At 32.3% G+C, this 17,621-nt stretch overlaps 2 protein-coding genes across 2 annotated transcripts; both read left to right on the top strand.

The window, feature by feature from the left end:
* The first annotated feature begins 737 nt into the window (after nt 1-737).
* On the top strand, nt 738-3,811 carry LOC103485676 (wall-associated receptor kinase 2-like). The gene is made up of 3 exons (XM_008443374.3): nt 738-1,687; nt 2,145-2,309; nt 2,412-3,811. The coding sequence occupies exons 1-3, from the start codon at nt 775-777 to the stop codon at nt 3,626-3,628; spliced, it is 2,295 nt and encodes a 764-aa protein (XP_008441596.2). The 5' UTR covers nt 738-774; the 3' UTR covers nt 3,629-3,811.
* A 2,066-nt stretch (nt 3,812-5,877) lies between these two features.
* Nucleotides 5,878-12,182, top strand: LOC103500843 (F-box protein At5g67140-like). The gene is made up of 6 exons (XM_051082841.1): nt 5,878-6,023; nt 6,126-6,272; nt 6,567-6,693; nt 8,895-8,954; nt 10,839-11,035; nt 12,104-12,182. Exons 1-6 carry the CDS (start codon nt 5,878-5,880, stop codon nt 12,180-12,182), a joined length of 756 nt encoding a protein of 251 aa, XP_050938798.1.
* The last annotated feature ends 5,439 nt before the right edge of the window (nt 12,183-17,621 follow it).

Below are 17,621 nucleotides of genomic sequence, written 5' to 3'. Positions count from 1 at the left end.
AAATTGATTCTGGTTAAATTGATCACTGCTTTCATTAATATAGACTCGTCAACGACACAACATAATTCAATACTAAAGAACTTTTTTACCAAATGCTAATATTTATAAAAAGGTATAAAATTTTTGAAAACCATAAAAGTATTTTTCACTAGTAGCAATAGTCCCAAAGTTCTAGAGCATTTATATGGGTCTTAGTTGAGTGAATTTTTTCTTTTACCAATGATCCAAAATTTTTCTAAATAAAAAGTAATTAGACCCTTGATTTAAAAATAAAAGTGTATAAAATTTTGGTTGCATTACTTTTCCAGCGCTTTAATTTTTCCTAGTGGCCGTGATTCCTTTTGCGTTTAATTATCTAATACAATGATGCTCTGTTATAATTAGGACACTTCTTCCCTCACTTTCTCTCTCATTCATGCCTGCACTGGTGCTCGCATCAAGTTGTTAATATGTTATCCTTCATCATATTCAAAATTAGTGTGGTTTGAACATAAAATTTGAGTCATCTAAGAAATCTCTAAAACTCAATCTATATGATAGATATTATTTAAATATTATCTATAGGGGTTCCATATCGCCGTCGTATAATTGGAAAATATAGTCAACAACTTTGGTAGTCACCTTCCTTCCCCTTTCTTAATAAAATATAATTTTAATTCTTTTTCCCACAAAGAATCAAGCCCTTAAATTCATCATACTCCAACTTCCATTTCATTTCATCTCCAACTCCATTAAAAACTTTCACACCCTTCCATTCCATCACTTATCAGAGACATGGGACGTCCAACCGAGACGCTCATTCGACTCACAGCGGTGAAAATAATAGTCATCTTATCAGCGGCTTTTGTAGTCGCATCGGCCACAACGAACGCAACCGTGACCGTAGCTTCCCAAGCCTTACCCGGGTGCGACGAATGGTGCGGCGACGTGCGGATTCCTTATCCGTTCGGGATGAGGGAAGGGTGTTATCTAAATAATGAAACATTCTTACTTCAATGTCTTAGCCCAGCTGGTAGCCCAAATTCTCTAATGCCAGTTCTAGGCCCCAATATCATTACAAATATATCCATTATCACGGGGGAGATTAAACTGTTGAACAGGGTGGCGCAAGCTTGCCACCCTCCAGATACTGCTACCGATGTTTTTCCCGATATGGTTGTTGGTATACCTAACTACACTATTTCCCATACCAAAAACAAGTTCGTCGTGATAGGCTGCGATACATTCGCTATTGTTTCAGGGAATGTCGTAGATGGGCAATCCTTTCAATCTGGATGTTTGGCATTGTGTGATAACATTGGCACGGTAAAAGATGGGGCTTGCTCTGGTAGTGGGTGTTGTCAGCTGGATCTTCCTAGTGGGCTTGATTCTATGGTGTTCGAGGTCGCCAGTTTAACGAATCACACTAATGTGTCGAGTTTCAATCCTTGTGGGTATGCGTTTGTAACAGAACGAGATAGCTTCAACTTCTCTTCAAAGTATATTCGAAATTTTCCTGAAAAAATAGTTCCGGTAGTGCTTGATTGGGCCATTAGTAATGATACTTGTGTGACGGCTAAGAACAAAACTAATTGTGTTTGTGGCAAAAATAGCACCAAGGTTGACTTACTTGATGATCCATCTAGATATCGTTGCCAGTGCCTGGATGGCTTTGAGGGGAATCCATATCTCCCCGATGGTTGTCAAGGTAACACATTTATTACAATTTAATTTCCTAGTTAGAATAATTAATATTTAATTGCATCTTAAATTACACTCGTCTTTATACATTTATTCTATTGTCCAATCATATAGTTTTTCAAGTGGCAAAATCCTTCTTACTTCTTTTTTAAAAATATTTAATAGAAGATTATTTATTTATTTTACAAATCCTACATGTCAAAAACCTATTGTGTATATAGGGGCCTATTAGAAAATTTTGAAATTCAATGATGTATAAGGCACAATAATTGAAAGTCTAAACAACTAAAATTTGTAATTAATATTGTTTTTGGCTTATTTTAATATTTTTGTGAATCTTTAAACTAAATCCTTTTAACAAAAATTTCTAGATCTGTTACTGAGTAAATGCTACTAAGTACTTTTTGTTCTGAAAATTAATAATTTGGTTTATCACAATATTTTTTACATCTTGGATTTTACAGATATAGATGAGTGCAAGGACGACAATCTTAATGACTGCAGGTTTGAGTGTGTTAATACAATAGGAAGCTATACTTGCAATTGCCCAGAAGACTTTAAAGGAGATGGAAAACGTCAAGGAGATGGTTGCACTCGAAACTCCAAGTCTTTCGTTCAAATCATCGTTGGTCAGTTTCTTTTCTTTTCTTTTTTTTTTTTTTTTCTTTACTTTGTCATTATAATTTTCATTGGATAAAAAGTGTTTATGTTATTGGTGAAATGAAATGCAGGAGTTACTGTGGGCTTCACAGTTTTAGTAATTGGGAGTGCATGGTTATACTTGGGTTACAAAAAGTGGAAGTTCCTTAAACTGAAGGAGAAGTTTTTTGAGAAAAATGGTGGTTTGATGCTTCAACAACATCTTTCTCAATGGCAAGCATCCACTGATCATATGGTTAGAATTTTCACTAAAGAGGATTTGGACAAGGCTACAAACAAGTACGACGACAGTGCAGTGGTTGGAAAAGGTGGCTTTGGTACTGTTTACAAAGGAGTGTTAGACGATGGTTCCGTAGTTGCAATCAAGAAATCAAAATTAGTAGACCAATCTCAAACTGACCAATTCATCAACGAAGTCATTGTTCTGTCCCAAATCAACCACCGTAATGTGGTCAAGCTCTTGGGATGCTGTCTAGAGACAGAAGTTCCATTGTTGGTGTACGAGTTCATCAGCAATGGTACGCTTTATGAATACGTCCATGATAAAACAAATGACCGCAATTCTCTTTCGTGGGAAGCTCGTTTGAGAATAGCTGCAGAAACTGCTGGGGTGATTTCATATTTGCATTCTTCAGCTTCCACTCCAATTATCCATAGAGATATCAAGACAACTAACATTCTTTTAGACCATAATTACACTGCAAAGGTATCTGATTTCGGTGCTTCCAAGTTGGTTCCGATGGATCAAACTCAGTTGTCAACAATGGTGCAAGGGACTCTCGGATATTTAGACCCTGAATACTTATTAACCAGCGAGTTAACAGAGAAGAGCGATGTGTATAGTTTTGGAATAGTGCTTCTAGAGCTTATAACAGGGAAGAAGGCAGTGAGTTTCGAAGGGCCAGAAGCGGAGAGGAACCTAGCCATGTACGTGATGTGTGCAATGAAGGAAAATCGTTTGGAAGAAGTTGTGGAAAAGGGAATGGCGACAAAAGCGAACATTGAGCAGATAAAAGAAGCCGCAAAGTTAGCAACAACGTGTTTAAGAATAAAGGGGGAGGAGCGGCCTAGCATGAAGGAGGTGGCTACGGATTTGGAAGGGTTGAGAGGGTTGAATGAGGCTAATGAGAAATTAGAGAGCAAAGGAGAGACAATGGTAGGTATTTGGGTGCAATCCGATGGAGCTTTAGAATCCACATCCAAGCAGTTTAGTGCGAGTGGGAGTACAAATATTGTGGATGATAGTATGAAGGTTCACATTTTGCCTCTGATTCACAATGGAAGATGATAAATTGCTGGATAAAACTACAGATTTTTGTTAGGCATTTGATGTCAATTGTAGTATATATATTGCATATATTTGGAGTTCTAATTTATTCCAAAGTTTAATTATTTTCTTTATTATGTATTAAATATTGTGGAGCTTTATTTTATTAATATTATTTTATTGGATTGATTTTGCATTTATGAATTTGAAGTTATTCTACTTTGCCCCTTGAAATGAACATTCAATTAAATAATAATCCCAACCATAATTTTTCTTTCCCTCTTTTACATTCCTTTTAACTGAACTTTCCTTTTCTCTTGTTGTATTTCATTAATTTTAACTGTCAATTCTATATTTACTTTTTTAGGTTTCAAGACAGTTTCTTTCTCATATTATTTTATTCTTCTTCTTTTCTTTTCATGAAATGTGGATCCAAATTTCAAAGTCTTGTTTCCTATAAAGCAAGTAGGGGGTCAATCAAAAAAAAAAAAAAAAAAGAACTGTTAATTAATCAAAGGTCCAACTAATCCCCGTCTGTATTGTAAATATGCGGTCACAAAAGACCCAGCCAAAGTAATAGCAATTAGACCTAATACGATTCCAAATAGAAAAACTTCAATCATAGGAACTTCACGATTCCAAATAGAAAAACTTCAATCATAGGAACTTCTTGTCGATAAAAATTTGAGAAAAATTCATGGGAACATAATTATGGTTATTTTTTCAATAATTAAGTACATCATTGTAGCTTTAATTGTTGCTTGATTAGCATAGTTCACGATTGTTAAGTAAAAATGTATATTTACAAATGGAAAAAAAAATTAAATTCGGGAATTTTTAGATATCGTAAAAATGAACAAATGTTTTTGAAAATTCTATCAATGATAGACAATGATATAAATTACAAAATTTGTTATCCACAGTAATTTCCAATATATATATATATGTAAGTTGAATAAGAAATTTCAGACCAATCATAAATTGTCAAGTCATTACTAAATTAACGACGAAAAAATACAAATAATTAAATTTAGGACTAATTAAAAGTTGACATGTGTCCAAATTAAATTTGAAAATTTAAATTGGTCAATTCGATGTGCCACATGTTTTCATTATTAACTGTCCAACCAACTTAATTATTTTTATCCAATTAAATATTTTTTCTTGAGATAAAGTTCAAGAGCCCAAAAATAAACTTAATTTAGACAAAATGCTAAATAAATCCATGTGGTTAAACTTATGGGTCTATTCTATGAATCAATTAGGCCTAAGGCCATAAAGCTCACTAGAGAACTTAATAAATAGAGGAGTTCTCTCCATTTGTGGGGATAGAAATTTTTTATTCCAAAAGGTCTAGAGAGAAGTCTCCCAAGAGCCAGAAAACTCTCAAACTCTAATTGAGTCGTGTCACACCCCATTCTAGGTTTTCCCCTCTAATCTAGATCGTGACGTGATGCTTACTCTTTTAAAACATTCCTTTTCCAATATAAGGTTAGTAAAACAACTTTTGAAGAACTTCTATAAAAATTTTGATAGTCTCCCCTGAGAAACAGACTAACCACACTTGGAAACTAGATGAAAATCACACTTCTATCCTTTTCAAATTTAAATAACATCGAGTGTCACTACTACAAAACTGGGTTTAGTACTTGATGCTTTTATAATTGATATACTTGACAGTTTTAATAAACTGTCAAGTATCATAAAAAAGCGTCAAGAATAAGAAAGAGTGAAAAAGACCCATAATTTTTATTTTTTTGTTTTAAAAACTTGATAGGTTAAAAGTGTCAAGATTATTTTTAATTACTTGACATTTAAAAAATATCAAGTAATATATATTTTTCAATATTTCATTTAAAATTTTCCATCTTGTAATTTTACTTTCCTAAATTTTTCCTTTACCCCCAAATTTTGTAAAAAACCCTAACTGCCCCCCCCCCCCCCATATTTCTCTTCACGATCGAACACTTTATGATCGGCCGCTTAAGACTTCTTGCGTTCGTCCGTCGCACAAGCGAAGTTGGGTACGTCTGTCGTCGTTCAGAAGTTCGTCACGCACCGTTCTACTCGCAACAAGTTTGTCCGCCGCCATTCACAAGTTCGTCGCAAGCCACAAGTTTGCCACAAGCCGCCGCTACTGAAGCTTTGTTGCGTTCGTACACCATTTTCTAGTGAAGTTGCATCCATCTGTCGCTTAAAAGGTTTTCACGGTAAGTAACTTAAAATGGGAGATTAAATGGGTATCTACGAAATCTTTGTACTGTGTATTTATGCTGCTGAAGAGGTGTGGTGGAGAGTTTGAGAATGTAGTGTTTGGTGCTGTGATGCGAATGTTGAAAATGAAGTCGAATAGACTATGGGTTGATCTACTGGCTCATATTTTTGCTATGATCACCTCCTTCATCGATTTGGCTCAGTAATTCATTTTCAATTTCAGCTTTGTTGAATTTTTTTTCTTCAATTGCTATTTTTATTTCTTCCTAAATTTGAGGGTTTATGCGATTGTGGAAAAACGCAGGGCGTGTTGCGTATGTAGAAAATGGAAGGAAGGAGTTAAATTGTCTCTCGATAGGAGGAATAGTTTGAGCTTTGTTGGTTGGAAGATGGATGATAACTCCACTGCTTGCCTTATTCACCATGCCTACAGTTTTCGAGAGCTCGACATGTAATCTCTCTCTCTCTTGAAATTTCAGTGAAATTTTCATCAATTTGCTTTTCTTCGAGTAGTTTCTTATTACAGATAGTTACTGGTGTTGTGTGTTCTAAGATGAAACTAGTTTTTCAAATTCGCTAGGTTAATCGATTCAATTGGCTTCTCTTTCCGATTACGAACCACAAAAACAGAGGTTTATCTTAAGATCGTGAGGTTGTTTGGGAATAATCTAGGGAGAAGGTTCTTTGAAATTGTGTTTGTAAATTTGGTGTTGTATTATTGATGTTTATGGTTCGTGTTCTTCAGCTCAAGGAGACGTTGGGGTTTCCAAATAACAGACCATGGATTATATGAAATCTCTCTTGCAAAGTGCATTCCCAACCTCAAGTCCATTTCGCTTTGGGGTATGGCAGGGATCACCGACAAGGGTGTTGTGCTACTGGTATGAATTTGATATTATCTTATCTTAGAACAAACATTTCTAAAGAAATAGACCTTGATTTCTTATTGGAGTATGAGTGTAAATGGTGGAGAATACCTTTTTTTGGTCAAAATTTAAAGTTGGAAAATAGAACGTAGTTTTTGAAGGTTTATGAATTAAGTTTTACTTGGATAAGTGTAAAGGAAAGAAAAGTATTTGAGAAAAGTAATATTTTGTCAAGTGGAGTAAAGCATTGCGCAACATGAGAGTTGCACTTAGGAAAATTTTATGGCAGAGTTACCAAGTTGACAAGGCCACTTAGGAACAAGAGTATGACAAGAGAGCTCGATACTCGAAATGGTTCAAGAACTAAAACTTTCGAGGACGAAAGTTTCTTAGCGAGGGAAGATTGTAACACCATATAAATTTAAGGAACTTATTATGGGTATTACATTAAGTGGACTTGGAAGTTAAGGAATGTATTCAGTTGTTTTGTGTTGGATTAATTAAATATATATACATGGGTTTGTATATTTAATTAAAGATTTTGGAGTTTGGTAGAAATTGTTATTAATTAAGACATGAGAGCCAAGTATCCCAAGTTGTTCAAAGATTAGAACTTTCGAGGACGAAAGTTTGTTAAAGGAGGGAAGATTGTAACGCCCCAAAAAAATTAAGATAATTTATTGGGCGCTATTTTGATTTCATTTAATGAGAATTATTTGATTTATGTGGGAATTGAAATTAATTAAATATTTGTTGGATTATTATTTAATTAATTAAAGGTTTTGGCATGTGGTGTTTGTTGAGTTTTTGATTAAATGGTAAGTTAAGGGAATTAAGTAAAGTTGTGGATTTTTAGTGTTATTGAAATTGAATTTAATTAAATAATTATGGATGTTATTTAATTAAATTGTGGGGTGAAAAGTTTGTTGGAGATTTGAGAATTATATGTATATGTGGAAATATATATATAATTATGTTAAAGGAAAAGATAATTATATGTGTTGAAATATAATTATTTAAAGAAAAAATAATTGTATTTTGGAGAAAGGATATTTATTAAGGGAGAAAAAGTAAAATAATTATATTTTGAGAAAATATAATTATTTGTAAAAAGATAATTACTTTGGAGAGATAAATAATAATTAATTATTGTGGAAGATAATTAATTATTTTGGACAAAGATAAATAATAATTAATTATTGTGGAAGATAATTAATTATTTTGGAGAAAGATGAATAATAATTAATTATTGTTGAAGATAATTAATTATTCTACATAAAGATAAATATTGTTTATGGAGTGAAGTTGTTATGGTTGGTTAAGATAATTCATGTTGGAAGTTACTGATTTATTGGAAAAGATTTGGTTGATTAAAATAATTGAGAGTTTAAGTTAATTTGAGATTTTGGAGGGAAAAGTTAGTTTTGGTGGAATTGGATTTAATTGAGTATATATATTTGGATATATATTTAATTAATAATTTGGAAAAGTGAAGATAATTATATTATGAAATATAATTATATTTGTTTGGAAAAAATAATCCATGAGACGAGAGATGGTTGATTTGATTGGACGAAAAAGATATATTTATTTAAAAGAGACAATAATGATTTAAATAAATATATATGTTTATTGTAGATTTTGATGAGAGAAAAATAATAATAATAAAGAAGTATTATTATTATTACTAATGATTATAAATGTCTAAGATTTTGTGCATTTAAGGCATTTATTTAGGAAAGATAATGGAAAGAAAGATATATGTACATATTTGGTATTATATATATATATATATATATATATATATATATATATATATATATATCCTAAAAGAAAAAGGAAAAGGAAATAATAATAATAAATATTATTGTTATTATTTGAGTCTATAAATAGCATTGGAATGCTTAAGTTAGAAAGTAAAGGAAAAAAAAAAAGTTCTTCATCTTTTTCTCTAAAATAACTCTCTGCTATTGCCGTCTCATCAGTTGAAGTTAAGATTGGTCTCTTTGGAAGCTTGAGGATTTAAAGTGATGGATTTTTCCATCAAGAATAAGAGGAATTTTCAACCTCCATCTGAGTAATCTTGGTAAGCAAATGAAATTTAATTAATATTTTATTAATTTAATTTTGGATCTATTTGGAGTTTCTTTAAAGCTTCAATTGGCTAATTTTTTTAAGATTTAAATCTTGGATTTTTCCCAATCAAGGTTGAATTGGTTTCAACCCCAATTTTTAGAAACTTAATTAACTTGGGAGAATTTTTGGATGTTAGCCAATTTCTAATTTCATTAATTAAGATACTAAGTTTTCCTTTTATGATTAGGATCAAGTTAATTGGAGAATTTTTTACTGTCAGCTAGGAAGTACCTTGTTTGGCTAAAATCTCCAGGTAAGAGATTCTCCTACTAGACCTTCGAACTGAAGTTAAGAGACTGCATGTATTTATGATTATGCATTGATGGTAGCTAAAATGCATAACTTGATGATATTGATAATGACTGTCATTACACTGAGATTATGTTGATGACTGATGTCATGTTATGATTGGTAGTATGTTGATGATGATGACTGATGTTATGTTAATGACTGGTAGTATGTTGTTGACGACTGTTGATGTTGATATTGATGCATGATATATTAATCACATGATTAAGGACGTGAAGATTAATATTCATGTCATGTTATGATGTTATGTTGTGCTACATGCTATGGATAGGGTGTTCTATTAACTTTGTCTATTAGAGTCGTATCTGCATGGGTGTCCTTTGGGATCACCACCTTTTTAGGACTGCGTAGTCCGACGGGACCGCCAGTCTGGCATTGACATAGACATGATTCGAGTGATTCGAGTGATTCGACGGGATCACTCGCAGCCCGATTGTCTTAGTGTTTCCTTCGGGTACACTAAAGACCAGATTGTCCTAGGTGTTCCTTTTGGTTCACCGAAGACCAGATATGTTCCTACCGGATCACAGATTGCACGTGTTCGGGAACGTGCCAGTTCTTAGGTACCACTTTTCAGGACTCTAATGGGAAGTTAACAGACACCTAGCGGGACTAGTAGTAGGTCCCTTACTGAGTATATGTTTATACTCACTCTTTCTATGTTTAATATTTCAGGCGAAGGTCAAGATAGAGGAAAGCTGGCAAACGACAGAGAAGGATCCCTGACATGCCATATGGGGACTCAGTTTTGCTTCCGCGTTTATGTATCAGTGTTTCAGCATTCTGTTTTTAATGAAAATTTAGTTTCCCTCGTTTCAAAAAAAGTGTCTCTCGTCATTGTTTCTTTTTAGTAATGATCTCAGCTTAGTATAAAGAGTTGGGTCGTTACAGTATTATTGGATTTCTCTAAATTGTTCATCATCTAAAATATCTGTTGTTTGTAGTTTTGGATATTATTGAGTCCATCCAAAAGTAAACACCAGTTAAAGAAATTCTCTTTGTCCTGAAATTTTATGTCCTTTACAGGAGTTTAGGAGGAAGTTTTTTACAACATTTTCTTGTTCTCTCTACTTCAGAAATTTTGGAAATGCATGAATTTTGGAAGCAAGGTTCCACTTGTTCTTAGAAATAAATCTTCGTAAGAGAAAAAACAAGAAACTACTTTCAAATAATGGTACTTCATAGGTGGAAATTAACTCACCGAAAGTATGTATTCTCAATCAAAATGTCATAGACCCAAATCCCTAAAGTCAGGATGAGTTGCCTTAAAAGGTAACTAAAAGCCTTGAATTCGATAAAGGGTTAAGAGAGAGTGAGTATTGCCACATACCTAGAATTTAGTATTTTATAAGTTTTCTTGACAATCGAATATTACAGGTTCAAACAAACTCTTTCGTATGATTAGTTGAAGTTTGCAATTGTGGTTATAAAAAAAGAAGGAAAAAAAAATTCGAATCCCTCCACCCACATATAAAAATTTTGTATTCCACATGTGCTTTCACTTTACTTTTGTTCCAAAATACATACTTTTTCCCACATTTTGATATCTTACATAGTTTACTAACATTTCACTTCCTTCTCCTAAAACTATATTTGCATTAGAAGTATTGGAAGTATTTGGAGGAGTAGGAGGATTGATGAGTTTATCCTGTTAAGAAGTTCTTTTTGCATTAGAAGTATTGGAAGTATTTGCACCTTCCTATAAGTTTTATAAAGTATTTAGTCTCGGTGATGCTTTGGGGATTGCACATCACCATGATGCAGTGACTGGTACTGCTAAGCAACATACTACAAATGACTATATGAAACGGCTTGCTGCAGAATCCTATGAGGTCGGTCTATATATCTTGGTCAAGCGTCGATTGGATAATATAATTGCATATAATCTACCATTTGTTCCTCTGTTAGCTTAAATATATCTAAGCTTTTAACCTAAAGGCAATGGAACTACTTACAGGCCGAAGTAGTAGTAAATTCTGCCCTTATTTGTTTAGGGCTCAACTCGAGTACGTAGAGAACAATCTAAAAAATATAGAATTCCTCGTGGTCATTGGTTTGAAGTCATGTCTTCTCCCCACTATCTTGTCGAGATTGTATGTCTCTCACTATTGAACTTGCAATGGACCAACGACAGGTTTTCTTATCACTAACCCTTACCCTTTCCTAATGACTTTACATCTCTTTTTTTTTCCTTTGAAAGGTTATATATGGTGGACTTGTGGTTTGCAAGTCGAGGAGAAGAATTCACAATCTGGCTACTTTTTGGATTTGTGGTAAGAGTCTTATTTATTAAGAAAATTAAATTACATTTTCTTGAGGGTACTAGACATATTCTTTGGTACAATTATTTCAGAAAATTAATCATTGGTTTGCACCAGGTCAATACATCTAATGTTATCATCTTCGAAGGTATTTTGTTTAATGTTTCTCAAATCATGTGGATGAAATGAGATATCTGAATGCTGAAATGAAGAGTTAAATAGTGATTTCTCTTTTCAGCTTTGCAAAAATAATGTTTTGATTCAATTTTATGTTCATGACTTCATTCTCAGTTAAGCTGCAGATATTGTCTTTCTCAAATGCGTTTCATAGGGGTTCAAGTTTATGTTCACGACTTCATGGAAGGAGAAAGAATGATGAGAATCTTCAACTACAAGACCCGAAAGCATAAATCTGTAATGTTTTTTCTTCTCCACTTTTAGGTTTTTCATTTGCTTTAGCCTATGTTCTCTTAAAGAAGTTATTGATTTTGTTTAAAACAAAGTCTTTTTTTTTTTTAAAAAAAAAAGGGCATCTAAGTGCTATGACATCTTATGTGTTCTCTCTTATTCTTTTGATAGCTATGTGAGCAACAAAAAAGGGCATCAATCTACATTTTGTGTCTATTTCAAGGACATAATTCTAGTGTCAAAGGTCTTAGACTTAAAAGTTGGAGTTCTTAGTTTTAATGTTGTTCTCATTTTATTTGTAGATTTGAAGGAGTTGATGATAACAATCGTGAGATTTTGAGTTTGGAGTTATCTAAGAGTGTGGGGCTTGGAGGATGGTGATGTCTTTGTTTCTTATTAATACATGTACTTTGTGTTTTATGATTAAGAATGATGATCATAACTTGTTTTGTGATATGAATAAGAACGATGTTCCTAAGTTGTAAGTATGTATTGACCAACTATATGTATATTCAAGGATATATATGCAATTTATTAGTTCTTTGATTGAAAGTTTGGGTTGATTCAATTTTTCAATTGATGTGTATTTTAGTATTGTTGGACTTCAAAACAGGTGAATATAAGATGTATGGATATTTTAACATATATAATTTTTTATTTGAACAAACCTTATATACTTGATACCTATAAACTGTCAAGTATAATTTCACTTGACGTGTAAAACCTGTCAAAAATAAAACCCCCTTATTCTTGACAATAAATTAGTTGACGCATAAAAACTGTCAAGTATGATTATATACTTGACGTTTTTTCAATGTCAAGTATAATTATACTTGACACTTAGAAACTGTCAAGTGAACCTCCCTTATTCTTGACATTGGATTAGTTGACACATTGAAAAGCGTTAAGTAAACCCCAATACTTGACAGTTAAAAAACGTCAAGTAAACCCAGTTTTGTAGTAGTGTGTGACTCACCACACACACATCCAAAATAATCCAAAGTCCTAAACAAAGTTTAAATACAATCGTTTTTTAATTTGGTACATGATTTTTTTTAATTCTTTTTGTACATGATCGTTTAGATTTCTTTACACGATCGTTTACTTTTTTTTACACGACCGTTTACATTTGGCTACTCCAATCCAAATGATTTTTTTTTTTAAGATTCTTTATACAAGATCTTTTATTTTTTTTACATGATTGTTTACCATTTTTTAAACGATCGTTTACATTTGGCTACTTCAATCTAAATGATTTTTTTAAAGATTCCTTATACACAATCTTTTATTTTTTTTTTATACAATCATTTACTTTTTTTAGACGATCGTTTACATTTGACTACTCCAATCTAAATGATTATTTTTTCAAGATTCTTTATAAACGATCTTTTTTTTTATCCGATTATTTACTTTTTTACACGATAGTTTATATTTGACTACTCCAATCTAAATGATGTTTTTTCAAGATTCTTTATATACGATCTTTTAGATTTTGTTATTTTTTGTACATGATGTAAAAAAAATGAAAAAGAAGAAAGACGATAGAAAGAAATCGCAGCGAAAAAAAAAAGAGGAAAAGTAGAAATACAATGGAAAAACAAAAAAAACAAAAAAGAGGAAAAGAAAAAAACGATAGAAAGATTAAACAACAAAAATAAAGAATTAAAAAATAAGAAAGATGATGGAAAGAAATTGCAGAAAAAAATAGGAAAGAAGAAAGACGAAATCGTAAGAGGAAGACGATGAAAGAAATAGCTGGACGAAGACGAATCGCAAAAGAAAGATGGAAGGGCAAACCTGGAATATTTAAAAAATGGCTAACTTTATGAGCTTTGTTATACGGGCCATAAATAGTTTGGTGTTTTGTTACATTTATGTAAGTTTCTCTTTTTATTATTTTTATAAGGGGCATTTTCAAATATAACAAAATTTTGGATTTTATCACTAATAGAAATTTATAAACTTCTATCATTGTCTATGAATGTCACTGATAGAAGCATATCAATGTCTATTATTGATAGAAACTAAAATTTTGTTATATTTTGTAAATAGTCTGTCAAATTTGCTATTTTTTATAATTTCCCTTTTTATTATTACTATTTATTATTTTCCCTTTTTTCTTCCTTTTCCTTTCCGTTTTGAAATAAATCAAATAAAATATCTTATCACTCGTCAATACCTCCCAACCAATCATTTCAATTATCTCCTATTGCATCACTTTTCTTTTCCCAAAATATAATTATATTATTCTTAATAATTATATTTTTACCAATAATATAATTATTCTTTACTTTTCCACAATTTAATTAATTATATATATAGATATATAATTAACCATAATTCCTTAAATGCGTAACTTATAAATTAAAATTAATTCAATTCTCAATAACACCACAAAATCAATTTCTTTGATTAATTAGACATTCATCCAACAAATATTTAATTAATTTTAATTCTACAAAACAATCGATTCAAAATAAAATATCTCAAAATAACACTCAATAATTCCAACACAATCAAATAAAATTGAAACAATTAAATTCAAAATTACCCTTAATTTTTTTTGGCATTACATATGGTATCTACAATATTTTTTGTCAAAAATACAATTTGTATAGATATAAAATTATAAATTTGCCGTTTATCAAATACATTAAAAATTTAGGATTCTATTGAAGATTACGTTAAGTTTTATATATTAGTTAATTTCTTTTAAAAAATGTAACATCTTATAACAACTCAACTCCTTATACTAAGTCGAGACCATTACTAATTAAAAGATAAATAAAATTTCTTAAATTAAAAATAAACAATAAAAAACCACAAATTTCTCATTAAAACTTTAAACAAATGTATATAGACATAAATTAAAAATAAATAAAATCCTAATCTGGCCCTATCTAGTGTTAAATGAAAAGTTAAATAAATAAAAATATAAAAAGTGCATCTAATCAAATACATAAGGCGGACGCAAAATTCCTATTGCTCGCCTCGGTCACTTCTTGTCAATCGTCAGTTTCCCTTTGCCCTTACTTCTACCTCTGCCTGTAAAATTAAACAAGAAAGAGTGAGTATAAAAATATACTCGGTAAGGGACCCATTACTAGTCCTGCTAGGTGCCTGTCAAATTCCTATTAGAGTCCTGTAAAGTAGTACCCCTAAACTGGCACGTTCCCGAATACGTGCGATCGTATCCCGTAGGAATATCTCTGGTCTTTGGTGAACCCAAAGGAACACCTAAGACAAACTGGTCTTTAGTATACCCGGGAAAATACTAAAACAATCGGGTTGTGAGTGATCCCGTCGAATCACTCATAATCATGTCTATGTCATACTGGACTTAAGATCCCGTCGGACTACGCAGTCATAAAAGGTGGTAATCCCGAGGGACACCCATGTGGATACGACTCTAATAGCTAAAGCTAACAGCACAACCTATCCATAACATACATCATCATAAACATGGTATAAGTATCGATCATATCATTCTTAATCAAACATCGTCATCAAAGACATAACACAGTCGTCATCAACAATATAATACCAGTTATAAACATAATATCAGTCATCACCATCGGTCATCTATATAATGACAGTCATTATCACCAGCATCAAGTTGTGCATTTTAGCTATCATCAATGCATAATCATAATTAGATGTAGTCTCTTAAATTTAGTTCGAATGTCTAGTAGGAGAATCTCTTACATGGAGATTAGTTAAAAACAAAATTATCCTACCGTCGCGGTTAAGCTTTCCAACAGTAAAGTCCAATTCAGCAAGGGAACCCAATAATTGAAGTAAATAAATTACTTAACAGTCGTTTAAGGATCGAATTTCAATTATTCCAACTTACCCAAAGTTGAGGATGAATCCAAATTTTATCCTTGGTTTAGGAAAATTCTATAGTACAACTCCCAATTGATCTATCATGAAAAATAATTCGATTAAATCCATAATTAAATTATTTAGGGTCCAAAATTGATCTTTGTTGGGAACCAACCAAAAGCCAATCAAACTTACCAAAAATAGGTGAAAAGGACAAAAAATAGGCTAGGTGGCTCAAATTGCTTGGTCAAAGGGGGTTCGGCTCGGCAGGAGGCAGAAAATGGCTTGCGGATGTAGGGGCGGCTCGGGTAAGGGTCGGCTCGATGGTTGGGGAAGCGGCTCGCACGCACGCACAGTTGGGACGAGATGCGACTGGGAGATGGCTTGGCGCAAAGACACACACCAGGTAGAAGGGAAACGACTGCGTGATTCTGCAGCTTCGTGTGTGGCTTGCAAAATTGATTGACGCACGCGACGGAAGAACTAAACGCAGTCGAGAATGGTGGCTCGCATACGCTCGCACACGGCTGCGACGGAAGAGCTACGGCGAACTGTTGACGCAGCTGGGCTTTGACGGCGACGCACGAAACGCAAACGACTCGATGGAACGACGAACGGAGAAGTGACTCGGATTGATGAACGACGTGGCAGAGACGACGCGTGGCTAGGGCGGACGCAGACGACCAGCTTGAAACGATGGTAACGACGATGGTGGTTTGCAGCGGAGGAAGGTGATGACCAGGGTTTGTGAAAAAAATTAAGGTTTTCTTTTGTGAGGTTGGGTTTAAATGAAGAAGTTGATGAATAGTAATCTCATGATTTTCAATCGGCCTTTCTAAAGAAAATTAATATAAAATTATCATCATTTCCTTTTCTTTTTCTTTATTCTATTCCAAATAAAACTCATACCCTCTCTGTGTTCATTTAAATCCATCAAATCTCCTCTTTTTACTCAAAATCTCCAAGTCCCAATCTAATTACCTTTACCTTTTCAAAAAAATAAAATATAACCTTAAATAATTATATTATCATAATATAATTATTTTAGCCTTAAATTCAATTAATTATATATCCAAACACGTAATTAATTAAAATTCTTTCGAATACAAATCTCCCCACACAGTCCTACCTTAAAACCAACTAAAACAATCATTAATTTCAAACTCAATTAATTAGATATTTTTCCAAAGTATCTAATAAATTCAAATTCCATAAATCAAGGATTTCCACAATTTAAATCATATAATACCCAAAAATTTCAATGGTTGCCAAAATTTAACTTAGAATAAATAAACTTAAAATTACGTACTTTGGGGCGTTACACATCTAGTAATTAAAAATGTAATGTAATTAAAAGTTAAAATTGAAATAAAAAATTAGATTCTTTTTTGAGTTTGTAATTAAAGAAAAATCAAACAAGACACAAAAACACTTATACTGCATTGGACAATTTTGAAAATTGAAAAAACCCAAAAGCCCACAACGTGAAATAACAAAAATACACTACATTAATAAGCCATACACGCACACGAAAAGCTTGGTACATGATAGGTAAAACGATATTTTGCAAACCTAAACGAAATGATCATGTACCCAATACTTAAACGATCTTGGTACACGAACTTGTATAAAAAATCGCTTAATTGGTACACGAACGTTTAGATCTTGGTAAATGATTGTTTAGATCTATCACTTATCTATCTATCTAGGATAGATAGTGATCTATCCCTATCTATATGGGATAGATGACTAATCATTCAAATTTTGGTACACGACCGTGTAATAAAAAAAAGTAAAAAAAAAAATGAGAGATGACGAAGATGAAAGAAATTCTAGAAAGAAGAAAGGAAGAAATCACGAACAAAAAGAAATGGGAATATGAAGAAGGAGAAGTAATAATATGAAAAAGATGCACAGGAATTCAATACTCGTCCTAGGAAATTCAAAACCAACAAGGATAGATATGAAATATATATATATATAAAATAATAATGG

This window comes from Cucumis melo, chromosome 3 (genome assembly GCF_025177605.1).
Source record: "Cucumis melo cultivar AY chromosome 3, USDA_Cmelo_AY_1.0, whole genome shotgun sequence".
Lineage (NCBI taxonomy): Eukaryota > Viridiplantae > Streptophyta > Magnoliopsida > Cucurbitales > Cucurbitaceae > Cucumis > Cucumis melo.
This window is presented reverse-complemented; position numbering and strand designations above follow the sequence as displayed.

Bases quoted from the DNA above. Each gene is read 5' to 3' on its own strand.
- LOC103485676 (XM_008443374.3), top strand. From the start codon at position 775: ATGGGACGTCCAACCGAGACGCTCATTCGACTCACAGCGGTGAAAATA. The intron at 1,688-2,144 runs GTAACACATTTA...TGGATTTTACAG, and splicing joins TCTCCCCGATGGTTGTCAAG to ATATAGATGAGTGCAAGGAC. The intron at 2,310-2,411 runs GTCAGTTTCTTT...AATGAAATGCAG, and splicing joins TTTCGTTCAAATCATCGTTG to GAGTTACTGTGGGCTTCACA.
- LOC103500843 (XM_051082841.1), top strand. From the start codon at position 5,878: ATGCTGCTGAAGAGGTGTGGTGGAGAGTTTGAGAATGTAGTGTTTGGT. The intron at 6,694-8,894 runs GTGCTACTGGTA...TTCCCAATCAAG, and splicing joins GGATCACCGACAAGGGTGTT to GTTGAATTGGTTTCAACCCC. The intron at 8,955-10,838 runs GTTAGCCAATTT...CCTTCCTATAAG, and splicing joins ACTTGGGAGAATTTTTGGAT to TTTTATAAAGTATTTAGTCT.